General features: G+C 49.2%; 1 protein-coding gene across 8 annotated transcripts in view; it reads left to right on the top strand.

Annotated features, from left to right (window-relative positions):
• Nucleotides 1–12,179: 12,179 nt before the first annotated feature.
• CUX1 (cut like homeobox 1) overlaps nt 12,180–27,949 on the top strand; it is a 348,366-nt gene continuing 332,596 nt past the window's right edge. For 3 of the 8 annotated variants that reach the window (XM_070460258.1, XM_070460257.1, XM_070460256.1), the window contains exon 1: nt 12,182–12,480. In XM_070460258.1, the coding sequence (XP_070316359.1) occupies nt 12,418–12,480 (63 nt within the window). In that variant the 5' untranslated portion in view covers nt 12,182–12,417. Of the gene's footprint in view, nt 12,481–13,765; nt 14,093–27,949 lie in introns of those variants that run through there. The other 5 variants (XM_070460255.1, XM_070460254.1, XM_070460260.1 and 2 more) reach the window with 5 other exon arrangements.

Here is a 27,949-nt window from a genome sequence, read left to right as displayed (position 1 = left end):
ATACTAAATCTCATCATTCGTGAATGACTTTTTGTGACCCTATGGACTGTAGTCTGCTAGGCTCCTCTGTCCATGGGATTCTCCAGGCAAGAACACTGGAGTGGATTGCCATTTCCTTCTCCAGGGGACCTTCCCAACTCAAGGATCAGAACCCATGTCTCCTATGTTGGCAGGCAGTTTGTTTACCACAGAGCCACCAGGAAAGCCCTATATATATATATATATTTTTTTTTTTTTTTTTCTCTTTTCACATTCTCTTCTCTTATAGAGCATTACAAGATATTGAGTATACTACCCTGTACTACACAGTAGGTCCTTGTTGGTTATCTGTTTTATACATAGTGGTATGTACACGTTGATCCCAAACTCCTAATTTATCCCTCCCCTACCCAGGGTTCATTCTCTGTGCTTTGTATTTGTTGCATTCTGAGATATGCATAAGGGCATGCGTCTACCACTGCAGCATCATACAGGATAGTTTTCCCCCTTTAAACTGCAGTGCTGTGGACCTCAGGCATTTTGATCATTCTGAAATTAAGCAGAAACCATACTCCTGGAACAAGAAAGTGTAGACAATTCTCTTACTTCCAACGGGCTGTGAACATTCTACAATGTGGAGCTGGTGAACAAACACTGTGATAGGTAGGAAAAAGTTAGAGATACAGAAGATGGAAAAAAGTTAGAGACAGAAAGTATAAAATGGAGTTGCCAGGGGAGAGGGGAGCCAAAAATTCACTTCTGGAGTGAGGAATAAGGAAGAGGAAGCATAAAACTTTACTGAGTGATGTCTGTGCCCATGTCTAATACTTCCAGTGTATTAATTAATTCTTCAATCCTACAAGGTAGGTACAATAATTCTTTTCTTTCACAGCTAAGGAGGAACAGGCACAGCATTTAAGCAGTGTGGGTCCAAGGACATGTAGGAATTAGGATTTGGATCCAGGCAGCCTGGGAATGTGCTTTTAACTTCCATCATGAGGCAGAAGTCAGTACATCACTTCATCTGTTGTTCACCACAGACTTGCGGGATTTATCATTGTTGTTTAATTGCTAAGTTGTGTCCGACACTTTGCGACACCATGGACTGCATCACACCAGGCTTCCCTGTCCTTCACTCCTGCAGTTTGCTCAGATTTATGCCCATTGAGCCTGTGGATGCCAACCATCTCATCCTCTGTTGCCCCCTTCTCCTGCCCTCAATCAACATCAGGGTATTTTCCAATGTGTCGGGTCTTTGCATCAGGTGGCCGAAGTTTTGGAGCTTTAGCTTCAGCATCAGTCCTTCTTTCGCCCTATAGGATGGGTTAGTTTTGATTCAGATAATCCAGGAAGGGACACAGAGGCTCAGAGGCTAAGTAAGCAGCTCAGCTACTCGCCCAGCTACAAAGCTACAGAGCCTAGGGTTTGCACACAGGTCTGTCCCGTCTGAAGTCCATGCCCATGACCTTCTCTGCCCCTTGGCCGGATCTCCACTGAGGAGGGTGGGTGAGGGGTTTCACTTTTCTGCTACTCTGAATAGCGGTCGCTGCAATTGTTCTGGGGAGCTCAAGAGAGGCAGTTTTTAAGAGAAGCAGTGGCAGGAAATTTGGTCTATTGTTTGAAACAAGAGGTGCAAACAAGTCTCCTCTTTGAAGTGCTGAATAACAGATTCCGCTGGGAATGGAAAGGCGAGAAGCTACAAGATTCTTGAGCTGGTGTCAAATGAGCTCGGTCGAGGGCAGAGGGGGAAGAGGCAGCCCTCAGGGAAACTGGGGCAGGGTTTATTTGAAGACAACGTCTTAAATAGACCAGGCTACAGAGAACAGGAGCGGGGAGGGGAGGGGGCGGAGGGGGGGGGTTGCCAGCGATCATTCCTTTCCGTAGCCCCCGCCTTAGGGAGCCTGTTTTTGAAGGAAAACATAGCATCCAAAGGTGTGGGGGGAAGGCGACCGGCTCAACGGTAAAATGCAGAGCTGTTTCAAAAGAAAACAAAACCAAACCCCACCACCTGGTTCGACTCGGTTGGTAATAAAAAGCTATCGGATGAACGGAGCTTGTGTAAACTAATCCCACCTCCCACTCACGAGTCAGCATTAAATTTTGGAAGGAGAGAGGGGAAGATACCGAACTTGGAATGACTTGTAATCGCTTTACTAAACTGCACGCCTTCAACTCTGATAGAGTATCCATGACCCCACCCTCCCAGCCAGACTTGAAGCCAGAATGGGATTGTTAATCAGATCCTTCCCCAGACAGTCCATTAGACCAGACTCCCCGAAAGTGAGGAAGTCAGAACCCTGGGCAATTAGCAAGGAGATTCCCAATGATGACTAGGGAAACACACCCTTCTCCAACTGTTTAGATTGCCAAACATCCCGTCTTCTTGTACTTAAGGGGGACTTTTGACTCTGCCCATAGTCTCTTCGTTTGCAATCGATGACTCATTCAAGACCAAGGTCAGGTGATCGATCTTTATTATAGATGCCCTGGGCCAGGGTGTCTGGAGCCTTCACTGCTGCAGAGAAATGTCTGGAGACGATAGCTCCCCCGGGAAGGACTACTGGCGAGCAGGCTGCTGCAAGGTAAGATGGAGGGAACCCATCCTGGGCAGGTAATACCTGGCACTTCCTGAAGGGGTGGAAGAGAGGCAAACTGTCCGAACTTCCAGGTAAGTTGTGACCAGTTTGGGGCTCAGGTGTGACGGAGCAGCTGCAGGTTAGTCTATGGGATGCAGAAAGCCCAGGTTTGACTCACCAGTGAGCAAGTCACACAGGAGAAGTCTCTTTACCTCTCTGAGCCTCAGTCTTCTTACATGTAAAAGGGGGAGAAGGCTTCTTGCCTTGCACACCTGCTTGGGGATCAGAGATAGAGCCGTGTGGTGGGCAGGACAGAGGGCAGATGCCGGATGGATAATGATTGTTGTTATTAGACAGTTTCACAGGCAAAGGTGACTCTTCCAGGTTTGTGACTTTCAATCTGGCCTTTCCACCCTCAGGACATCAGTAGATAATAGGATGCTCTGCATGGCTCTGTCTCTCATCCCCTCCCAAGAGTCCCCATACATATGTTTCATTTGGGGGAGGTAGGACCTCAGAATTCCCCAGAGGCGAACGATGTCTAATGGAGGTGCAGGACTGAGGCAGAGTGGGGCTGGGTGCCTTGGACCCTGATGTCTCATGAGCAGCAACACACCTTCATGTGGTTGGGGTTTTCGGGGACTTTACCTCCACCAGAGACTATTTTCCTGTGCCCATCCAATAACCTATAAGATGGAACCAATTTTGTGTTTTTAATGTCTTCTCAGCCAGATTGTAAACTCTCACCAAAGCCAGAGCTACTGCATTTCATAGGGCTTTACCTACATCATCTACCTTGCTGTCTCGCCTTCCCCTTGGTGTACATGCCCATGTGCACACACACACACATATTTTCCTTTACTTTTATTAAAGTGGTCCAATGTTTCTCTACCATTAGCTGCTCCAAGAAAACACTAAAAAAGCATCCTGTTACAGTTTTATATACCTTAAGATGTGTTCTAGACTAGCATAAGCATTTGATGATGGGACAGTGGGCCAATAAAGCCAATATAATGTACAGAATACAAATACAATTTTATTGAACGAAATTAAGACCTTCACAGTTCATGGTTCACTGAGGCTAAACAAAGACTAGGCAATTTTTTTAATCATTTACAAAAACTTCACATACACATCCCCTTTACCCCCATCGATTAAAATAGCCTGCCCAAATGTTGTCAAAACCAAATTGCTTCGGGAACAACTGCAGGTTTGAATTGTCTTTATTTCATGGCACGTTTGGGAAAGCAGGAAACTTTGCTTTGCTGTTGGTGGTTGTGGTCTCAATTCTGATGTGCAAAATGAAAGATTCCCAGGTAAACAGGCCTGGAAGCAGAACACGAGCATAGTCCTTGCCAAGGTCAGGCCTATCAAAGGTTTTATTCTGCTAATAAGGGCTTACGTTGCCAAAACAAAGAAGGCTGAAGGATCACGGAGCTCTATGGCAAGAAGAATGAAAGTCAGGAAAGTGAAAGCTGTTTAATAACCAGCAACGACGTGGCAAGAGATGGGAGGGTGGTATGGGGAGGTCCCCCCTCACTTTGGGATTTCTTCTTGTGGTGCTCAGGTGGACAAGGAGCAAGGAACACTCTCAAGCTCCAGACCTGGCACACAGCAGGCCCTCGATAAATATTTGCTGGAGGAATAAATAAATAAACTCATCAATTACTTCTGAAAGGCATTTGGGAGGGGGCAACTGGGATCATGTCATTAAATGGTGATCAGAAAATCAAGCAGGTGCTTGGCAGCTTGGTTGAAAAAAATCCAACCTCTCCATCAAACAGCTTTTGGGTGTTCTTTTGGGTTCACTTCAGTCTGCTTCTCTGTAAAATGGTATGAAAATATGAGCAGGAATGCAGAGAAGCAAAGTTAGGGTAGGTGGCTATATTGCAGTTGAAGGAGATTAAATAATGACAACTGACTTTTATGGGGTGCTTAGCGTATGCAGGTAGAGCTGGAAACATTTTATGTGGATTTTCTGCTTGACATGTGCAGACAGACTCAACAAGGTTAGATAACATGCACAAGGTCAAAGCATTTTTCACCAGGATCGCAGCCCAATCTGACTGTGTAGCTGTGTGCTTCAAAGCAAACCACTTCTCCTTAACGCTGCTGTTTAGATGCTGCCAATAGGGTAAAGGTCTTTTTGGAGATGATGAGCTGAAAACGGACATTCTCCTGGAAATGGGTCATTCTCTAAAACAGCACGCCACTTGGCAGCACCACAGCTCATCATCCAAAATGGCAGACTCCCACTTGCTTCTCCCCAGATGCCGCCAGCGTCTTCCCACTTGGCCCGCCTTTAAGATCCCAGCCTGCTCTCCGCCTCCTGGGCTTCCAGCCGAACAGTCCACTCGCCGTTTCCATTGCTTTTATGAGCTTTCTTTGTGCTACCTTGCGCCTTCTTCTCCTGACCCCGCATACCCTCCCTGTTTCTTTCCACCTCTTACATCCTGCCCTGTCCAACACCCCATCATTTCTGAACTCTTTTGCTCATCTAAACTGAGAACGAATCTCAGTTCGTTGCTCAGATCAAAACTAATGCTTTGGGCGCGTGTCAGTCTTGTATCGGTTCCTTTCCTCGGTATTGTCTTCTGCTTAAGTTGGATCATTGTCTTCCCTACCCCTGACATGTTATTGCTCTATTTCCAACAAAAGTGTAAGCTTCTAAGGGCAGAGGCCTTTTCCACTGTTTCTGTGTTTCTTTATAGTGTCTGACCCAGTGCTTTGCTCAACAGATAGTGATTGGTGATGAGGCAGTGGACATTCCAGCATGACTGGTACAACCCTTATCTGCCCCCACCTCTCAAACCTTTTTAAAGAACACAGAATTCTACACACCAAGTTTGGCATCTGGCCTCATAATTGTGGTCCCTTTCTCCACTCGACCATAATGACTTCAATTCTCTCAAACACCTCTATCTTTTAATATCCACTTCAATTAGCAATAATAGAACAACACTTTGCACCTTTATATGATCTTTCCTTAGAGAACGCAAAAGCATTTTACAAGAAAGTATTAATTATTCCCATTTTACAGGCAGGAAACCGGAGGCAAAGTCAAAGAGTGACTCAGTGGCAAAATTGGGAGATCTTTCCCTCTCTGTTTTCAATGGTCTGCACAATCATATCACACTACCTCTTCTAGGTTAGAGTTAAGTTACTGTTGAAAGACAGCATACCAGGCTTTTTCACCATCCTTTATTTCACCATCCTAATATTTCCTACATTATAAAAGTACTATATGCTCATGTAGAAATTATATCAAACAGAGAAATATTAAAGAAAAGAAAACTTACTCATAAATTCATTGTCCAGAGACACTCACTGTTCTTTTGACAGTCTATGTGTCTATGGAATATTCTATTCTTTGTAACTGAGCTCACTGTATATCCTATTTTCCTCTTAAATAATAGATGTTACACCATGTCACTACATATTTTACTAAACATAATTTTTAATGACTACCCAATATTTCATCATTTATTTAATAATTTCTGTGTTGCTCAGTTATGTTCGACTCTTTGAGGCCCCGTGGACTATAGCCTGCTAGGATCCTCTGTTCATGGGATTCTCCAGGCAAGAATACTGGCATGGATAGCCATCCCTTCTCCAGGGGATCTTCCCAACCTAGGGATAGAACTAGGGTCTCCTGCATTGCAGGCGGATTCTTTACGGTCTGAGCTACCAGGGAAGTGTACTGTTGGACTTTCATATTGCTCCATTTTGTTGTTTATTTGTTTGGTTTATTTGTTACCAGAAATATCTCTTGGATAAAAGTATTTGCATTTTATTCTTTGCTTTAACATGTATGCTTTCCAGATTATGTGTGTGTGAATATTCTCATAAGAAAAAAATACTGCTAGATTAGAGGCCCACTTTCCTGGCTTCTTCCCTTTATCTGACACACAAACAAAATTCTGACATCCTGTGATGTCAGAGATCCTAAGAGATCCTGCTAGCTACTAAACCTCTAAAGATATACTAATAGAGAGTCTCAAAGCTGACACTAGATCAAATACTTAATGTGAATGAGAGAATGAAAAAACTTTCTTACTCCTTGCTAGATATATCAGATTCCCTCTTTTCCACTGGAACAAGCTTTCAAAATCTTACAAACCACACTTACCCAGGAAAAAATAATACATAGTCTGACAACGCTTATGACAAAAGAAAATCTAATTACATTTCATGAAAACAAATCTACATTCAACTCCGAGTGTACAACTGCAGAGATGTGTCATCAAGTATCTTGCGGAGAAACAAAACAATATTTTGCTTCATGACATGAACAGAATTTCAAAAACCGTGTCCCTGCCCTAGAAGTCCTGGCACCAGGGACATAGTTGTGTGTTTAAAATATTGGATGGCAAACTGGTATTTTAAAAGCAATATTAATAAGGAAAGGTCAGTATAAATAGAATGCATAGGGTTCATGTCTCTCAGGAGGAAAGAAAAGGAATTAATACAGGGCCTTAGCACAGAACTTGAACTTTGCATTAAACAAGATAATAATAATATTTATATAGTCCTTGACATATATCAAGCCTTTCAGACTACTGATGATATACACTATTAATTTCTAGTGATTCAGCAGTGACATCAGTGAGAGTCATACAGGATGGTGTTTATTTCAATAGCATACAGGAAATATGTAATATGACACGTATGTGGGCCTCTAATGAGGAAGCAGAGGCAAAGGGGGAATTGAGATGTGATATTCTAATAAACTCTGAACTTCAAGAAAGTTTATATTTCAACATAAGTTTGGTAAAAAGAGACTGAGTCAGGGGCCATGTGGCTGGTGAGACGGAATTTGGGAACTTGTGGGGTGATTAGGAATCCTGGATCCCTCTCAAGGGGTTGGAAGTCCCAAGGTAGTAAGCCCTTGATTCCATTGTGTTAGTGATTCAGTCACGTCTGACTCTAGCCCTCCAGGCTCCTCTGTCCCCGGAGTTCTCCAAGCAAGACTACTGGACTGGGTAGCCATTCCCTTCTCCAGGGGATCTTCCTGACCCAGGGATTGAACCCTGGTCTCCTGCCTTATAGGCAGATTCTTTGCCATCTGAACCACCAGGAAAGCTGAATGTATTGTCTAAGCAAAAGATGGAGCTCCGTCTGAAAGACCCAACAGCAAGCCTTTTTGTTTGAGACATGCAGAGAATACAACGTAATCATTAGAGGTGTGGAAAGATACCTAGAGCTAGTGACTTTGACATATGCTGTCCAGAAGTGGAAAGCAGACTTAAGTGGTGGGCCAGAAATTAAGTCTTTGAAGATTCCAGAAAAGGGTCTTGAAACTGAGCAATGCTGTCACCAGAGAGGGGCTGAGGGGGTGGTGAATAGGAGAGTCTACTGTTTAGAAATCATTATAGTTTGTTCTTACAAGTTTGGCAGGTTCTTGGTACAATTATACAACTACACATACATTTGGCGTATAGAGATGAATTATGTACTCTGCATGTAATTACATGTAGCAAAATGTGTACTTTTATTTGGTGGGTATTTACATAGTACAGTGAATCGTGTACTCAGAAATAATTAACATAAAGTATTATTTAAAAAAAAACAAAACAATTAAAAGTAGTTTGGTTTTCTTGAGCTTCAAAAAAAATAAAAAAAGAATCTGGAATCTTTCTTTCATTTATTCCAATAGTCCATGCCAAATTGTTCTGGAAGGCCGTCGCCAGAGAAAAGGAAGATGCTGTAATTTCCCTCTGTTATTCATAATCTTTTGATTTAAGGAAAAGGCCTTTTCAAAGTTGAAGTGTCTCAACACTGCTGTCTGGACTTAGATATTCCTAAATTTAAAACATTTGCAGATTCAACTTGAATGAATAAATACCTAGATATTATTCTCAGCTTCTCTATTTGTAAAACTGAGATTCTCACATGACTTATAAGGGGTATGAATCATTTTTTTAAATTAGACATAAAAAAGTAGCCATGTCTTTATGTTTATTTATGAATAAATTATGAAGCAAACATTTAGCCTTATGTATTGTCTTTGGTTATCCGAAATATTTCTTGTTGGAAACTATTCAAAACCAATTCTAATTTGAAAGCAAAAATACTCAGAAAGTGAATTAAAGTTTTAGAATTGAATCTCTTAAGTTTTCTTTTTAAAACTATCCCATGGGACACAAGATTTCTGAATTTTTTCATTATTCTTGGAATTGGGTTAAAAACTATTCTCCAAATTTTTCTGGAGATAAAGTTCGTAGGTGAAACTTAATTTTAAGAGTTCTTTATAAATAAGATCTTAGAAGATAGGGACTCTTGTGAGGAGTAAAGAGGATGGCCTTTTTTTTTTTTTTTTTTTAAATAATGGCCTACATTGTAAGACATTTTTCAGTTTGGAAGAAATTCTTGATGTTTAATTCCTTGAAGGAATTAGGTTAACTATGTCAGAACGATTACTAAATTAGAATCTTTAGGAAACAGAGTAATATATTTTCCTTTATTGGGGCTATCAAAGGAGGACCAATTTAGTAATAATCAACCCATATGGCATTTTAGAGAATTTGCCAATTTTCACCTTAATTGATTTAATCAAGTATATATAGCTGTCGGGAGACAAGAGGGTCCGCCAACGCCAGGAGGGTAGGAAAGTGTGAACTTCAGAAATGCTTTGTGATGTTCTGTAAGTTACATTCATTAGTATTATCACAATACCATTATGGCCCCTGAATTTTTCTGAGGCAAGATAAAATCGGTCAGAAAAGAAATTTTCTGGAGTCATATTTCTTTGTCTGGTCTGGTATGAAACTGTAACTGCTTAAAGGTTTCAGGAACAAACATCATTTTGGTCAGTCCTCCCATCTGATTACTTGGGGCTTGATTTCTGAAAGGTTGAGATGGTGAATTAGTCATATACTTGGAAACTGGAAGTTTTCTTTCCCTAAAGGGAGAGCCTGAACATCAGTGTCTCTGGGTTTTCCTTGTGCTTCATTCTAAGTCACACCGTTTTCAAGTCAAGATGCTTCTTGTTTCCTGGGCCAGTTATCTCGCCAAACTGTCACTGTCTCACACTTTGTTCTAGGTGCTTATAGCCATTATTCTTGTAGATGCTAATAGACTTCTAGGTCCTAAAACCTTTCCACTTTTCGAATATTTTATACAGTACACAGTTTATATAGATCTACTATATTTGGATGTTAGCAGGTCCTCATGATCTACTACATGGAAGTTGAAAATCAATCTGTAAAAAAAAAGGAAGAAATTAACCTTTTAAATTAGCTATAAGTTGTTCTTATTCTGTGTCTACACTCAAGAAAAGTAAAACGTTCTTTAAAAAGTTTTTTCAGGTCTCTGCTGTTTCTTTCAGTCAGCTAATTTTTGATCAGTGACATATCTGTAGTGCTTTTCCTTAAAAATGGTAACATTTTGTGGTGCTCCCAAAGTTATTCTAAACTCGCCCTCCCACCTCAAAGAGCAGTTAGCCTTGTGTAACTTAAAACGTTGGTAGAAAAAATCTAAATTTTATTTTAAAGAGAGTTTAACATCTGGGTCATTCAATGTAGTGTTTTTTCGCCTAAGTCCAGTTAACATGTAAATAACGTAAATATTACCAGAAATGTGACCCAGGGTATTTAATACACATCCAAATTTATTTCTGAAATATTGCCGTGGATTCAGAATCCTGAATTCCAACCAGATGTATTTCTGGAGTATTACACAGGTCATATATATTTCACTTTATTTTGGTTCAAACCCTGGGGATCGACACGATAATTAGATTGAGAACATCTGCACCAAATCCAAACCGTTTCCCTGATCCTTTCTTGAGCCTTCCCCACCGGAGGGATTTTTTTTTTTAACCCCTGCACTTTTTATTTGTCTAGTCACATTTAGGGCAATTCCGAGGTCTCGCCTGTCTGCCACCGCACAAATGGGAGGGAAAAGCAGACGTATCCTCAAGTGTGGGATACGAGAAACCTTTAGATGTGGCATTGCGTCGGGACAGGAGTCGCCAGAAGTGGCCAAGCCGTTTCCCGCCAGGGGCCTGGCTCTGGGACAGGGCGTGGTCAGGCGCGGGGCGCGCGGGTGGGCACGTGCGCAGGGACCCGAGGACCCGAGTGTCGGGGCGCCGCTGCCCTCTACCGGGCGGCGCGGTCGGAGCTGCAGCGCGGTCGCCGACCGCCCGCGCGCGGGCTCGGGCGCCCCACACCCGGGCGGCCCTCGGCGTCCCGGGGTCGGGAGTGCCCTGCCTGGCTCCGCGTCACTGCATCTGGGGCCGAGGCTCCCGGCGCCCGAGCGCTCCCACCCACCTGCTTCCTGCCCCCGCCTCTGGTCAAAGCTGCGGCCGAGACGCCCAGGGAACCCCCCTTGCAGACCTCGGGAGTCGTGCGTTGTCGAAACTGACGCTCGTGGTCGCCAGTGCTAGACCTAGGGGCGCGTATGTTCTCCAAATCCTGGGGACTTTCATTTCCAGTCCCTTCATTCAAAAATGCTGAGTTCACTCCAACGATCAGCGTTAAAACTTTCGAACTCAGTTGAAAAGCAATTATATCCCACTTACATGTTTTATTTTGTATTCCCTACAGATTTTATTTACATATAATTTTCAAGATTAAGGAATTTGGGGATTTGTTTTAACTAATTACACGTTAAATGAAGTGCGAGAGAGTAAAAGTACTGTATTCCTACTGGAAACTCAAACTCACACGTGTGTGTAATCAATTAAAGATGACGATCATAAAACTTGTGCTTTTTGCCAGGTTTCTGCGAAGAAAGAAATCAAAAGAAAATTGACTTTGGGGTTTTAGCATTCCTGTAAACCGGGGACCATGCTTTTCCTTGTAAGTGTACCCACACTTTCCAAGTTTTTGCACCCAAACCGATGTGTCTGAAACCACAGGAAGTTTCTGGGGCTGTTTCGCTGAAGCGGTGTGGGGGGATACAGAACGGGGCTCCAAGACTTTTCCTGTCGTGGCTCAAGCTGGCACAGCTCGGGCAGGTGGGGGCCACTGGAGCCCCTCGCCACCGGGGGTGCGGTGCGGCGCGGTACGGCGCGGCCACTGTGCGGGACGCTGACTGGCGCAGCGACACGGGGGTTCAGTGCTGCCTTCTCCCGGCCCGGTGTCCCCCAACGTGAAACGCTGTTCCCGGCTGACTCGGTCTGTGAATCCGGCTGGGGCGCAGCGAAGAGGTGTGCGGCCGCCGACCGCCGGCACGCCTCGTATCCGCCCCGCGGCCGTGGGCCCGGTTCGCGCGGGGTCGGGGCTCGGGCAGGTGGTCGCGGCGGCTCCGCTAGCTCGGCGCCCCGCAGGAGGGCGAGCGCAAAGCGGCTCGGGGCCGGCGCTCGCCCGACCAAACGGCCGCCGGCTCCCTGCCCAGGGTCCAGGAGGGGCTGCGCGGAGTCGGCAACGGCGACCTCCGCACCACCACCCTGCCCCGCCAGCCCCACCCCAGGCGCGCCCGAAAACCGCCCCAGGTGAGCCGGGCTCGGGGCCCTCCCGCGGGGGGCCCGGGGGCGCCCCCCTCTCGTCGCCCTCCAGCGCCCCCTCGGGGCCGGGCCGGCGGCAGCTGCCGCCGCCCCGCCAGGGCCGGGGTCTCTGGAGGGGCGGGGGTCGCGGGCCTGGCGGCGGGCGCGGCGGGAGAGCGGGCAGGGGCCGCGCGCGCGCGCGCGCGAGGGGCCCGGCGGCTGCGGCCCGCCGCGCCCTCGGGCTCCGGCTCCGGCTCCGGCTCGGGCTCGCCATGGCTGCGGCGGCGCCGTGAGGAGGAGTCCGCGTGCTCCGTGGCGGCGGCGGCGGCCGGCTCCAGGCCGGGTTTTGGCGCCGCCCGCCTGCTGCCTCCTGGCGGCTCCTGAACTCCAGCCCCCTCTCTATCAGCCTCTCACTCCGTCTCAATATGTCTCAAGATGGCGGCCAATGTGGGATCGATGTTTCAATATTGGAAGCGCTTTGATTTACAGCAGCTGCAGGTCAGGCTTCTCCTCGCTCGGCCTCTCGCCCGGGGGTGGGGGCTGCGGGCGGTCGCGGCCTCCCCCCGGGACCCCGGGCCGCCCGGCCGCCGGGAGGCCGCGGCGGCGGGGAGGAGGGGGGTGCCGGGGGAACGCGGGGCCGAGTCGGGGACAAGTCCCTCTCGCTCCCCGGCCCCCATTGATAACTCGCTTGATCAGAAATTGATCCTCTTTGTTCAATTCATCGATCAGCCCAAGATGGCGCCGGGAGCCGCCGCCGCCTCCACCGCTGCCCCCGGTGTCGGCCCCCACCCCGGGGCGCCTCTCCCCCCCCGGCCCTGCGCCGCCGCCGCCGCGGGACCCGGGGAGGGGGCGGCCCCGGCGGCCCGCGGGGCGCGCGCGCGAGCCGGGGGAGCGGGCGGCTGGCTGGCGGGCGGGCGGGCGGCGGCGGCGGCCGCTGCGCCAGGAGGGGGCTGCGGCCCGGCGGCGGCGGCAGCGCCCGGTCGCGCGCCCCGCGCCCCCCGGCCCGCCGTATTCCCGGTGAAAGTTTGTGGGGAGTTGCTGTGGGGGTGAAGCGCCTGCCTCTCCAGGAGGAGCCGCCGGCGCGGCGGAGCTGGGGCTGGTGGCGCTGTGGTGCCGCCGGCTCGGGGGAGGGTCAGAGCGGCCACCGGCGGCGGCGGCGGCGCGGCCCGGCTCGGCTCCGGCCAGGCGGGCGGGTGGCCGGGCGGGCGTCCGCGCTGCCCGGGCCCCGGCACGCTGGGGCCCCGGCCGCCCCCGCCCCCAACCCCGGGCTGTCAGCGGGCCGGGACCGCGCCGCCGCTCCCGCGCCCGGAGTGGGGCTCCCTCTGCGTGGACCCCGGGGTTTGTTTACGTCCGGGCGGGCGCCCGGGGGGCCACCCGCAGACCCCGCAGTCGCCCGGCTCTTTTGTGTGCCTGCACGAGCGGCGCGGACCGGCCCCTCCGCGGCCGGGAACCCGGGTAGGGGCGCTCGGGGAAACTTGCGGGAGGCAGCGGGCGCCCGGCACGCGGACCCCGGGGGTCGGGGTGTCTCGGGGTCGCGGGTGCGGGCGCCGGCGCCGGACTGCAACTTTCCCCGAGCGCAGGCCCGCCTCTGCGCCCGGGTGCGCGGTCTGTCGCGGCCCGGGGCGCTTGCTCCACGCCGTCTATCCGGGCGGCCTTCGGCCCGCTCCCGGGGCTTCCCGCGGCCTCCAGTGACCCATCAGCTCCTCTCGGATCTTCTTCTCCGAGGTCCTGCCCTCACAGCAGGGTCCGCGGCGGCGGCGGGTGGGGGGGTGGGTGGGCAATGGAGAGCGCGGCGGGTCCGCTCCGAAATGCCTACCCCGATCGTGTTCTCGAAAGCAAAGCCCCGGGTGTCCCACTGGACAGCGGTGTGCCGGGCCGTGGTCCACGCACCCAACCCCAGGCGCCGAGGGGGGATCGTGCTGGGGCTCCCCATCCGTCGCCCGAGCCGCAGCCGTGCCCAGGGGGCGCGTTCCTGCCTGCCACCCACCACCCCGGGGAACAGCGCGCCCTCGGGGTCCGCCTGGGACCTGCCAGCTCCGCGCTGGCGGCTCCTGAACAGCCCCGGGACTCTGCCAGGTGGATGTTGTGCGTAGCCGGAGCCAAGTTGAAGGTGAGCGGCTTGTGGGCCAGAAGCTCGGCGAGCGCTGGCGTTGGGGGTTGGAGAGGTGTCCGCGGCTTAGAGGGGCCCAGGGCGGCCGGGCGCTCCGGGTTGGGGAGGGTCCCTCAGTGTCCTTGTGGGACAGCTATTGCTCTCAGCTCTAAGGTGTGCTTGAAGGTAAACTTGGCCGAACTTTCCTAACCCGGAGCACTGGTGAGAGTGACCTACAGTACTTTTAGGAGGAAAGGAAATGAACTCCAGATGCGGACTTGCATGAAATGCAGCGGATTGGATTAAAACGTATGTAAACGGAGTCTGACAACTTTAATTGTATATGCTTGTTTTCTGCCCTTGCCTGCGTAGTAAGAGCGATAAAGCAGACTCATGGCCGTTATGAGATTTCTTCAAATTTCTCACTTAACTAGGAAGAAGACTATGTGAAATATGTATTTCCGATAAGATTAAAACTTAAAGGAGTTTGAGTGTTTATTGACTAAAATAGATTACTCCAAAGTGTCTATTGTGTAAATTAGATTCCTGAGTGTAATGAACACAGCCAAATGGCATTTTTGATAAATTGGTCTACCCTGTTTTAGTAAAAATAGCTCCCTTTTACCATAATTTAATTCCTGAGCTTACTGTAAAACCCGTTGTGGAGTTTTAGGAGACAAACCTTAATTTTTTTTTTCCCCTTGTCTTCCTAAATGTGACATTCCAGGCTAATACCAAGGTGGTTTCTTTCTTAAGTGTCTTGGCAAAAACTGCTTGGGAGATGAATTCGGTTTCTCGGGAGTTACTAGATTTTATGACCTCTTTGATCCCACTCCTTGGTGATTAGTTACATCTTCAGTGTAGTACTTGGGGGGGGGGGGGTTGCATTTAGGTGTGTAACTTTAATGAAAAGTTTCCCTGTCAGTTTGTGAGCAAGAACTTTCAGATGTTGATCTTGAATTTAAAAAATTTATTTGAGGCTCGTTCTCTTTACTGAGCAGCCTACTGGTTTTTGGTGATGGATGGAAGATTTGGCCTTAGACGGTTTTCGAATGCCACTTCATCACCTATTTGAAAACCTTCAGTTGCCTATGGGATGCCCAGGTTCTAGAAGGTGAAAGTGGTTCTTTCTCTGGGCCCTGAAGAGGCCTTTTGAGTTGATATCTGGTTTAACGTCATCTCTGTTCCCACAGACAGTAAGTGAGCCAGTGCAACTGCAGTTTGAGAAGAGAGGATTCATTAGTTTCAGACTCCTCTCATCTTTCCAGAACCCCTTATTCCGAGCTCAGGTTGCCTGCGGAGCGAAGTGAGGGTGGTGCTATTGCTACCTGAGGGTAAAGAGACTGGGTCCCCCAGGGTCCAATTGGGAGCCCCTCGCTTGACACAGGGACCTGGGGCTGAGCCCTGGGCCCTCGGCTCGGTCTGCCTTGAAGCTGCTTTGGGACGTGGAGTGAGAGCCCAGGAAGAGTTTCTGCAGACTGAGCTCTATTTTGTTTCCTTTTTAGTCCCAAAGTCTTGTGGTATGGGAGTTTCAGGGCTCTGGCCTTGCTAAGACTAGTTGGACAAGTTTTTTATCCTATCCCAGACTTGTAAAAACCAGGCTTTTTTTTTTTTTTTTAAGTAAGAAAAACACCATTGTATAAATTTGCCTTTTAAATACACGTTTGGAAAGAGGACACTTTCTAAAACAAGCTCATGTAACTCTGTATGTTAGGGTAGCTTTTTGCCAGTGCCTGGCTTCCCTTCGGAGCATTATTCCTACATGGTGACTAGTCTTTCCCTTTAAGGAACCTCTGCAGAAGTAACCTTTAAACGTTTTCCTCTTTTTTTTTTTTTTTTCAAAATAAGAAAGCAATTTCATTTTTGCTACAAGTCCATTTTTTGGGTGCTTTTATTTTGTTTTCTCCTGTTAAGGAAGTGTGTACGTTACCAGCCATCCAGGACGCTTCCCCAAACGAAGTATATTATTTTGATTACAATTTGTATCTCATCTAGGACCGTTTAAAATAAAGAGTAAACAAATAGGGGACAGGGTTCCACACAGCTGCTGCCTTTGTTTTTTTGGTTCTCTTAATATCAGTGTCTTAGAGATTGTGTGTGGGAAGGGGTCATTATCAGTTGATTAAAGTTTTTTTCCCCCCATGAAAGGGTTTTTTCTGGGGGGGGGGAGTGGGGGGAGTTGTATGTTTGCTTGCTTTTTTAAAAAAGTGTAAGTCAGGGAAGAGGTTAAGTTATGCAGCACCTCTTGCAGTGGTGGGTCCGAAGAGGCCCCCTTTCTCCCTTTTCCCCTAGTTTCACCCATCTGCCTGTAGTTAGCGACATGAGAAAGTGGGGAAGGGACAGATTGCCTCTCCTCAGGAATAACTCTCCTAATCCACTGAGCTGACCTTAAAAATGCTGTCTGGTGAGTCAGTTGAGCCCAGGACCTTTAGTGACTGTTGCAAAAGTCCTCTGCCCTGTTGTATGCAATTCAAACAAACCCACCAGGGTTTGCTTGGGGCGGGATGGGGGAAAGGTAGGCTGAGTGGGGGCATAAGGGGTCCCTGTTCAGAAGCACCAGGCTATACCTTGGGACCCCCCAACTTTGCATCTGCCTGGAGCAGTCAGTAGTCTAAACTCCTCCTGAAGCTGTGCTCACATCCTAAGAGAAAAAAGAAGGCTCCCAGTAGAAAAACCCATGTGTGTTTTCAGCTCATCTGTAAAAGCACAAGGAACATCCACAGTGAAATGAAGGGAGGACAAAATTGTTGAAGGAAAAGTTGTACATTTTTTAAAAAGAGAAATCCATCGTGTGAAAAATCCCTTTTAAAAAGAAATCCATCGTGTGAAAAATCCTGCAAGGGCTAGGCTGGATTCCTACCTGTACTCCCATATTTTTTCACTTCACATGATTGGCCTCATGTCAGTTTCACCGATTTAAAAGACAGATGTATCTGACTGTAACACAGCGATAACAAAAAGTTACTATAAACATTAAATATATAGGATCTTGTATTTTTAGAAATTATTTGAAAACTCATTTTAATGTATTATATACATTATATAACATAAACATTCATATATGTGTATACATATATATAAAGTAGCTTTCCCTATGACAGGTCTGATTTTTACAAGTAATTGTCGAAGACCGAAATTCGTGTATTTCATCCTATTGTTTTGTCTGAAGCCTTTGCGTTATGGCTGCAGAGAGATAGTTTTGGTTTCAGCTGAAATTCCCCTGCCTCTGATTGTTTAAACCAGACCCTTAATCTTATTTTAACATACTTAAAATGTTCAAAAAACCCGGAAGAATTGTTTTGTATAAGTAGCAAGTGAATGTAGTTTAAACACTCAAGCAATTCTGGTATCTAATTGAAAACAGGTGGAATTCTTGGAATCCCGTGTTTGAATCTTATTATAGCAAAGCACAGAGACACTTCTTACGTATGGCCATTCATTTTGTCCAAGCCTTTTGAAGAGGGGCTCTCTGCCCTTGTGCCCCACTGCAGTTTATACCTGGATGTTCAGTCGTGCTGGGCACTTTAGGGACAGGATGCCCATGTGTGCTTGACACTGAGAAAACTCTGTGAGGGTTGATCATGGAGTGAAAAGGGAACTTTAATGGCATAATTAGACACGCAATTTGCTATCTGTGTTATACAACTAATAATGGCAAAGAAATTGTGAATCCATTTGTGATTTCTGATTTAATAAACATTTGTTGACATGAGCATTTGGATACATTTTATTATACCCTGATAAAGATTTAGAATAAATTAACTTTCCCTAAGCACATCTAGAGATGTAACCTTAAATAGCAACCAAACCAAACAAAAAGCCAGGTTAAGGGGATATGTCAATAAAATGTTCATGGTGGGGCCCTCTAGATTATCCCAGTCATTTTTCCTCTCTTACTTTTCCAAACCGGCTGATAGCCTTGGTTTCATTGTATAAGAACCAAGTTTCAGTTGGTGTTTAGGTGCTGATTTGTATTGACCTGTTGGTTCCATCGACGTCTTGGATTTCCTGAGGTGTAGTCAGTCCTGCTTTTCAGCTGTGTTCTGGGAAAGTTGGTGGAGGAGAAGGGTCTCAGGCTGGGCTGAAGGTGTTCCGGCAGGGGGCTACCTGGGATTGAGGGGGGACCTGTGGCATTGCCTTCATTTGTACCATGGCTTGAAGCCATGGCTTTAAGACACCTGGGCTAATGCACCTGGGCTGTGACTTAAAAACTGTGTGCTACCCTGTTCATTTAATGCGACACAGTTAAACATAATGAGGGCAAACAGCTCTCCTGAAAGACATCTAATTTGTTACAGAACCCATCAAGAACCTTTCCTTTGAAAAGTAAACAACTCTCTAATAGAAATAATTCTAATTCTTGCTATAATTAAATTCTGATGGGGTGATGTTAATGTGCAAAATAAATGTTGTCAGTTTTCCTCATTTGAGTCTGCAGACTTTTCCTTACTGCAGGAGGCCCCGGGGCAGGCAGGCAAGAGGCAAAGATTTTGTGTTTATTAGCGCCTTGGACCTGTGGCAGCCCAGGGGAAATTCTTCAGATGTGATTGGTAGGATCCCTGAGCAAGACGTCTCCCCCCACCCAGTTCTTAGGAACACCACCCGGGACAGTTGACTGGAAAGGACTGGGGGTGGGAGTATTCAATCCTCCCAAGAATTTACCCAGCACTGCAGAGCGGCTGGAAGAATAGCCAGGTAGGAGACTGACAAGACAGCGACTAGATTCCACTTCCTCCTCCGAGGCACTTGTGAAGTTGGGAAGGTGAGTGATCCCACCTTCTGTAAAACATGGGAGGCCACGGTCAGGGCTACCGGGTCTTCCTTGTGGCCGACTCAGTCAGCTGACAATTGAAATCCTGGACGCTTCTGACTGTGATTTATGAAGTTCATGTTGGAAGAAATTACCAGAGCTTGCTCAGAAGCTTGTTCTTTCTTAGCATTGACCCGAGTATACCGGCACGGGGCCTGTTTTCTTAAAGACATCATTCTCTTTGACTGTGTTTATCTAATAAGTTAAAGCAGTTAACTTTTTTTTTTTTTAAGTTATGCATAGTTGTGAGGTGTCTTGAGTTTGGTTAAGGGAAAAACAAATTGACAAATTAGCTCTTTCTTAAGTGAACGTTGCGAAATTGTGAGAAATAGAATGCCATTCTTACTGTCATTAAAATTTTATTTGGGTGTTGACAGCTTTTTGCTAAATGTAAGACGTTCAGATCCTGTCCACCCAGCTGTAAAACAAAAAAAGAAAATACCCAAAAAACAACCCAACCAGTTCAAAAGCTGCTTTTCCAATTTCCCCCTAAAAGCAAGGTAGTCTGTCTTTAACATTGGGTCTTCCCCCCTAATGAATTGTTAGTATTTTGTTTTCTAGCATAGTTTTATATTTTAAGCATCTTGTTTCAGTTGTTATTTTGGACCTGCAAGGGTCTTTGGTTTGTTGCCATTGCCCCTTGGATTTTTAGAGGAGCAGTCTCTGCTTAGATCAAAATAGTTTGACGTAAAGCCAGTAAGCGACACCAAAGGTAAATCCTTGTCTTGAAGATGCAAACAGAAGCAAGGCCTGTGGGCTGTTGGCAGAGGAAGGGCTGATTCGGAGCTGCCCTCAGCCTGGGCGCTGCCAGCCCATAGTGCCTCCTGTCACCCTGCCTGCCACTTCTTGTCCCTCCTCCGAGCTCCTGCCCTGCCAAGCCTGTCCCCTCCTTCGTTGTGACAACTTTCCTTTTTTTTTTTTGGTTTAAAGTATTTGTGGAACTCCCATTATTTTGAGATTCTTGGAAGAAAGATACTATGTAAATGGAAATTAAAAATAAAATTCTTGCTGGAGGGAATTGTACATTTAATTTTTTGATTAGGTTTGGAAAAGACTTTTTTTTCCCCCTCGCCCTGAAAATAAGAATATTCTGTTGCTCCTATCACCATTTTTGCTTCATTCTGAAAGGTGTGGCAGATAATGGTGAAGCATGTCCTTTGTTTTCTGTTTTTCCCCACTATAGTTGACCTAGAACTTGAACCCATGCAGCTCTGTGTACAGTGAATTATTTCTGTTTCACATTGTTCTGCTGTGCCCTCGCCAAGCGTGTAGATAGCAGCTGCCCATGGAATACAGACCTTTCAAAGGGGAAAAGATTTTGGGTCACCAACATGCAGAAATTACAACTAAAATTGTACGTAGACCTGCAAATAAAATTCCATCTTCCCTTCCCGTTCACACGGCAGAGGTGTTGTAAGCTGTACCCTTTTGAAACAGAAAGCTCGAGAACAGGAGCAGTCATGTAAACCAGTGGAGAAACCTTAGTTTACTGGAATTGCTTCATTTCACTTGTACCTCAGCTCGTCGTTACATAACACTGTGTGCTGTCACACCACGCAGCCAAGTCGGAGACAAGGTCAGGTTCAGAGTCGTGCTTCTGCTCCCTAGGCATGTGTGGGACCCGGAGCCAGACAGGAAGCCCAGGTTGCCGCCAAGATACCCTGTCCAGGTGCCCTGGTCCACCAGGGACCTCACAGAGGATCAGTGAGATGGCCATGGCCTGCCGAGCCCCTTCCCTCGCAGAGCAGTGTGATGTGTAGTCAGGAAGTTGTCCCCCAGAGCCTGCTCACCCTGGGGATGGGTGGGTGGGGCACACGGGCTTCCCCCCACCCCCACAGCTCCTCAGCCCCAGCACCCTAATTTGTCAGCATTGACGTAGAATTGGAAGAGGAAGGATATTGCTGGTTATGGTTGAATGTCATTATCAGGAGGAGTAAGGAATGGTTTGTGATTGTTTTACATTGCTCTGTGTTGGTATGTAATTATGCTGTCATTTTAATACACACTGATACTTTAATACATCGTGTGTGTGTGTGTGTGTGTGTGTATGAAGTTAGTTTTGGGGGGGTTGCTTGTTGTGTGTGAGAGCCAAATCTTCCTAACATACAAGAGCTGGGATTATTAGCCTTTACTTGTCTCAGAACTGCCTGAGACATTGGGGTACCCAGCCTGGTTTATGCACCCCTTCTTCATTTTAGCCAACGCCACAGAGGGAGCCCCCTCATGCACCAGGCACCGTGATGCAGGGCGGGAGAGCCAGCAGCCCGGATGCGCAGAGAGGGGCCAGGTGGCTGGGATGCGGCTGTGATGGCGTGTGCCCGTGGGATGGTGGAGGGTGGCAGAGGACAGGCATCCCGACTGCGGTGGGGTGGGCAGGGAAAGCATCCGGAGCGGGAGAGGCTAAGCTTGAGCTGAGTTCTGTGCAGCTGGGGAAGCACGGGAGAGGGGCTGGCCGGTGGTGTCTAAGTGCCCTCCTTCGCTTGTCTCTGATGGACCCCACGTAGCGCCCTCTCGGCTTTAACTGCCCTTCCCGGACGCCTGCCTCGCGTCGCTGTGCACCCACTGAATACCCTGCGCTCTGGCGCACATATGCCCCAACTTGGGGCTCCCAGTGAGTCCTGTTGCAGGAGAACTTTGGGCTTCTCTTAGCGGGCAGTCCTGTGTATTCCTGATTTGAGGCTCACTCAGCTAGTTAATTTCAGAACTGCAAATGGAAGTCGTCTTCCGATTGTGAAAGGTAGGTAGGGTATGTTTAAATGGCTGTGTTTTGAAAGCTACTGATAGGTACACAGGGCTAGCGCATGTATTTCTTTTCATTTATTTTATTCCCATGTATTAAAGTCCTCCTTTGCCAAGTGACATATACATTGGTTAAAATACACATAATCGTATTTGTGGCACATAATGCAAAAAGTTCACGTTTTTAAAAATAGAATTGGGCAGAACAATTCTTTGACAGAGAATTATTCTCCAACTCTGCCCACAGCCTGAATGGGAGGAAACTTCCCCACATGAACCGGGGAAAAGTCGGTATCGTAAGGATCAGAACCCCCACCAACGCAAGAGAAGGCAAGGGGCAAGCAGCACGAAGGCCTGGGGGTCAGCGCCGGAGAAACGTCTCGGGAGTGCTCGGCATCCCCGGAGCTGGCCCTGGCTCTGGGCGCAGCTTGACCGAGTAGCCCCCTTTCGGAGCAGTGGCCTTCACAGCCTGCGTGCTTTCTCTGCTTCTTCATTTACAAAGAAAGTACCTAGGGTATTTCTGTAGGGGTGACGTCACCGTCTGGCTGCCTGAACATTTGCATGGATTTGGGGAAGTGAGGGCTGCCAGGCCTTCTCTGAGCGGGGGTGCGAAAGGAGCCACCGTCCCTGGGGTCCAGCCTGGGTGGCTGATTGGGCGGGGGGCAGGGCCTGGCATCCACGAGGACAGGGAGGACGAAGTGGACGTGCTCCTTTGCTGGGCTACGGGCACTGGGCGGAATAGCGGGGGTAGGGGGCGTGGGGAATTCAGGGGCTGAGCCCCTGGCAGAAGCGGGGGTGACGTGCAGTGGAGAGGTTTTGGTGTAGAAGCCTAGAAGATGGGTTGAAACCTGGCATTTGAAGCCCACGGAGGATTTGTCTGCGTTTTGGTTGGTGCCATTTGGTTTTGCGATCATTCGTGGCGGGGAGGGCTGAAGAGTGCATCTTAGCCTGGGGATTCCCCCTCCCACCTTGTGTTGTAACTCCCTCAGGTCTGGAGCTGGGACTGCCGCAGGGCTTCAGGAAAAGGCAGAGAAGAGAAGGAAAGCATTTCTGGGAGCGCTGGATTCCTCATGTTGCAGCTGATTTTATGTCCGCTGGTGACAAGGCAGATGCTTTAAAAACATTTGTGTATATAGATAAATGCACACCCACAGTGTGTACTTAGTCACTCAGTCGTGTCCTACTCTTTGCGACCCCTTGGACCGTAGCCCACCAGGCCCCCTCTGTCCGTGGGATTTCCCAGGCAAGACTAGAGGAGGGGGCTACCTGGGGCTGCCTTCCTCCTGTCTTCCCTCTCGCCGTCACCCCGGCCGTCCCCAAGAATGGCTTTCCCCTGAAGGAGGGTCATCATGATGAGGCTGCCAGGGGATCAGAAGGGGCTCCCCGTCCACAGGGCACCCAAGGTGAGCTTGGCGGTGGGTGAGTCCTTTCACGTGAACAGCTGGGGACTGAACCGAGAGCCTGTGTGGTGGACGTGGAAGCCACCTGGGTGCCTGGTGGATCAATACCTTCCCAGCCGAGGCCTCGCTCGATCTGAGACACTTTCTCGAGCCTCCCCTGCCGTGAGACTTCAGAGTCAGCACCCAGCAGTGGAGCTCCAGAGATGACTGTCTGACAGATAATCCTTCCCCACGAGGTGAGCACTCAGGTTAGCAAACCGTATCTGATGGTTGGGGTGCAGTTACAGCATCGGGCTGAACATAACCCTCCCTGTGTCACCGGCTACCCTCAACGTCCCATGGGTGCATAAAGCAGATTTGTGAGAAGGGCTGGGGGGAATTGGAAGGCAAGAGAGAAACCCGATGGTGGGGCCTGGGGCGGGGGGGGGGTAGGAGGGAACTGGCGCAGGCAAGGCCATGCCCTGTCCAGCGGGCAGTTCAGCCGTGAGCGCTGGGCTGAGGAAGCATCTCTGACCAGGACTGTTCTGTGACACCCCTGGCTTGATGCTGGAACAGGGGAGCCATTTGCTGTTAGATGCTAATATTTGCGTTTAACCTCATGATGGCCAGGACGAAACTCCCTCCTCTCTCAGCCCCTGGGAGCCTAGTTGACTTAGCCCCTATTGTAACACTGGACTCAAATCCCCTTCTATCACCGAAAGGCACCCAGGACACAGGGATTTGTTCCCAGTTGCACATGAAGGTGTGGTGCTGGGACCTGTTCACTAAGACGGCAGCTCTGTAAGGGTCCTCGGGAGGACCTCCTTCCCTCGAGAAGAAGCCTTACCAGATGACGCTCCTTATTTTCCTCAGAGTCATCATGGAACAGCTGAGTGTTTAGGTTCCTCTGGACTCAGATGATTTTTTTTTTTTTTTTGCACGCCTGCTTGTTTGGGCTGATACGGCTCATTTTATAATGAAGTTGTACATTTAGTAAGAAAACACGCACAGGGTGCGCTGGTCTTGGAAATAACACAGCAGGTTTGAATGAGGTGGTTTGCAGTCTTGTTCGTTTTTGGGGACGAGTCATTTTTCTTCATAGAGTGTTGGGGCCCTTCATTCATTCATTTATCGAGCGGGTCTCCCTGGTGCCTGATGTTGGCCCTGGATCCTGGTCAAGCCCCTGGGGTACCAAGAGGAATGAGCCCCTGGTCCTGCTGGTCCAAGCCGCAGGATATCCTGGGCCCCTGCAGGTGTCAGCTTATAGGGGCTGGGGGTGTCTGATGTGTGCGGAGGGCAGGACAGCGGTCTGGAAAGATGGGATGTGGTGTTCCACTGACCCACCTCCTCTCCTGGTGGCCAGGTGCTGCAGTAGCAGTGTCCAGAGCAGCAGGATGGCCCTGCCCTCAAGGAACTTACCATCTAGCAGGGAGACAGAAAGTAAACGCAGGAGGAATAAGTGCATTACAGTGTGGGAGTGCCTGGGGCCTGGGCCCAGACCCCTCAGTGCAGAGTCCTGCTGAGTCACTTCTGCGTTCCCAGGGCCCCCTGAGAGATGTTGCTTCTTAAATGCAAGAGGGACCATTCAGAACTCAGACTTGTGTTCAGGAGGATCCAGAGTGCCAGGATGGTGAAGGATGGAGCCGGGAGGGTGGGGAGTCCTGTTCCAGATGGGGAGGGACTGGGTGCGGAGAGAAGGTGCCAGGCTGAGTGCTGGCAGGCGCCGGGCCCTGGCGTGACCTGGGAGGCCACTAGGGTTGTGGTGGCCATGGCAGAGATGGGCTGACCGAGTGGCATTCAGAGGCGGGGGAGGCCTCAGCAGACTGAGGCCAGGGCGAGGCGGGGAGAAGCGCCTGGAGGGAGGAGAGGTCCTTAGTGTCAGCTGGGGCCCGGCGCTGGTCCCCCCCCCCCCCCCCCCCAGAGGCGGCCTGTGCGCACAGCCGCTGAGCTGGGCCCCAGAGGTTTATTAAAAGCAGGTGGGGTGCCAGGCGCTGTACTTGAGCGTTGGGTGTGACTCAGACAGGCATGGAGTCAGCCTGGAGTTTCTTTATTCATCCCTATTTGCTTTTTGTCGGTAATCCTTTGTAATTCCCCAGTTTCATGATGTAATTTTAATGGAATTAAACTTGAACACTTCAAAATTATGTAATTAATTATGTTCGGCTTCAATTACAATGACTAATTACAGTGTGATACCTGGTGGCAAGTCAGGTATGTCCTGGTGGTGGGTTCGTGCCTGCCAGCTGTTAGGACGGCCACTCTCTGTCACCAGTGGGTGCGGCTGCCTTGGGGGCTGCTCGGCGCCTCTGCCCCCCTCCCCGCCCCCAGGAGCAGCTCTGGGACCTGTGAGGTGTGTGACGGGGAAGGGGGGTGTGCAAGGGGTGGGCGCATGGTGGTGGTGGTGGGCACAGAGGCCTGTCGTAGGGCACAAAGGTATGAACTTGTTTGCAGGTAGAAGAGCAGGACTCACGCTAGGAAAGTGAGTCTGGGGGGACACGGGCGGGGAACGGGGGTTCTGCCGTGGGATTCCTCTGTTCACTCCAGGATATGGGAGGGAGGCTTCACTGAAATCACTGTTGAACACGGCCTCAAGAATGGGTAAGGCGGCCTAGGGAGAAAGGAAAAGGTTCCGTGAACCCCCGAGGGGTGAAAGAGGAGCGCGAGAGCCGGAGCCAGGTTTAGAAATGTCACTCTGGGAATTATTCCCAGCAGCCAGGGCTCAGGGCTCCGGGAGCAGCAAACTGCGCCTCAGACCCCAAGATGGAGCTTCATGTTCGTGGGCTTCCTCTTTGCACGTGGCGGTGGTTGTATTTTGTGTCAGGAGGAGGGGGTCTGGCTGAGAAATCTTTACCCCGAGTGCTGTCGCGTCTGAAGCGAGGCCCTCCCGTCTCCCTCTGGGGTCGGCAGCTCTTCCCTGAGCTGAGTGTTGGGGGAATGCGTGTTCATAGGAGGGTGGCCCCCACTTCGCCTGGTCCCCGCACAGCCTCAGGCCCCTGACCTCCCTCCCTCCAGGGAAGCTTCTGGGACAGACTTTGAACAGCGGTGCCCGCGGGAGGCATTCAGTGGCCAGTGCCGCATTTCTTCAAGATGCCTTATTTGAGAGGCTCAGGGCATCTTTTCAAGAGCCCATTCTTGACATCTGAGACTAGGGAGGTTTTCCTGATGCTCACCTGTGAGTTTTCCATCGTTTCCCATGGGGTGTGCAGAGTGGACCACTGCTGGCCAAGGAAGCTGGTCTCAGAAGCTCAAGCTGAGGTGGAGGTTTGGGTTTGGCCTTGAGGGCACCCTAGAGTCTTCTGGGTATCTGCTCTTTAAGGGAGAGCTTGTTTCACCCTTGGGGAGGGGGCACGGTGGTGCCCCAGGGGGCTTGGAGCCCTTCCCTGTGGGTCCTGATGCAGAGGGGGCTACCTCGACACAATGCCTGATACATTTACTCTGTCACTTTTTATTTTTTTAAGTAATATGCACACAAAACTCACCATTTTAACCTTTTGAAAGTGTGCCATAGGTTATTCTGTGATATGTTCACACTGTTGTGTAACCATCACCACGATCTAATCCCAGAGTATTTCCATCACCCCAGCAAGACCCCCATACCTGTCAGCAGTCACCCTCCTTCTTCCTGACTCCCCCTAAGCTCTATGGTCTATGTCCTGTGCCTCTGGGTTTGCCTGTTCTTCACGTGTAAACGGAATCGTACAATGTGTGTGTGGCCTTTCACATCTGGCCCCTTTTCTCTCACTGTAAGTTTTGCTGGTTCATCCATGTTGAGGTACGTGTCAGCACTTCATTCCTCTTTATGGCTGAGTAATAGCATCCCGTGTGTGGATATATACATCGTCTTGTTTATTCTTTCATAAACTGATGGGCATTGGATTGTTTCCGCTTTGGGGCTAGTATGAAGAAGGTGCTGCAGACACCTGTGTGTAAGTATTTGTATGACTGTAGGTTTTCAGTTTTCTCATTTATGCTTAGAAGTGGAATTGCTGAGTCCTAGGTAACTCTGCGTTTAACTTTTTGAGTCTGCTACTTTGTGGCCTCTTCTGTGTAACTCCTGTTTTCATTTTAAGGCCCAGACTACGTTCCATCTCATTCTGTTCCGCTCTGGTCTTCCCCTTGACGACGACTCCTCGGCCACCTCTCTTGGGGGGGTTACCCTTTGGGACCACAGTTACGTGCAGACGGACTGTGGAGAGGCTGGGAGCAGTCTGAATGAGAGCACACACTGTTGGCAGCCCACCCAGGGTCTCTGCCCTTCCCCGCCTTCCCTCCTTACTCACCAGCAAAGGGGCCTCTCCCCTGGCCAAGTGTGATGGTCATTTCACTTTGTCCTGGCTGGAGAGATAGGGACTGTCAGGCAGATTTGCTCACTGTGCTGCTTCTCAGATAAAAGGCGATGAGCCAGGATGAAGTGCCATTTTCTGCCTGTGAACACACCTGTGGGAGAAGGGGCCATCCAGGCCTGCCGGACAGAAGGTGGCAGGAACCTGGGCCCTCTGTCCTGCCTGCCGTCCTCCCCCAGCCCTCTGTGATGGCGAATCCAGCATTACAACCCACTTCCCCCAACTGCTCCGGCTGGGTGTGGATGAGAAGTCACGTTTCTGAGATGCGCTGGTCCCGGCTGAAGGCAGAGCTGAGCTGAGGGTGTGAGATGAAAGTGAGTGCTGAAGCTCTGTCTTCCAAGAGCAGGCAGCATCCCATTTGCCAAGCCAGATGTCCCGCAATACTTCAGATGCCGCCGATAAAGCATCGAGCAATTAGAATGGTTAATATTCAGTTAAGTATAATTAGAAGCTGGTGTAAATTGTGAATGAAATTGACAGGTTCCGCAAGTTACAGCAAAATACCAAATCTCCTTCAGTTGTGTGTATGTATCTCTGTGGGTCTGTCAATTCAGACAGGTATATCATCTTACCTCCTTGGAATCGAAATGAGGGCCTCCTGTCCACC

This window comes from Odocoileus virginianus, chromosome 33 (assembly GCF_023699985.2).
Source record: "Odocoileus virginianus isolate 20LAN1187 ecotype Illinois chromosome 33, Ovbor_1.2, whole genome shotgun sequence".
In the NCBI taxonomy this organism is placed as follows: Eukaryota; Metazoa; Chordata; class Mammalia; order Artiodactyla; family Cervidae; genus Odocoileus; species Odocoileus virginianus.
This window is presented reverse-complemented; position numbering and strand designations above follow the sequence as displayed.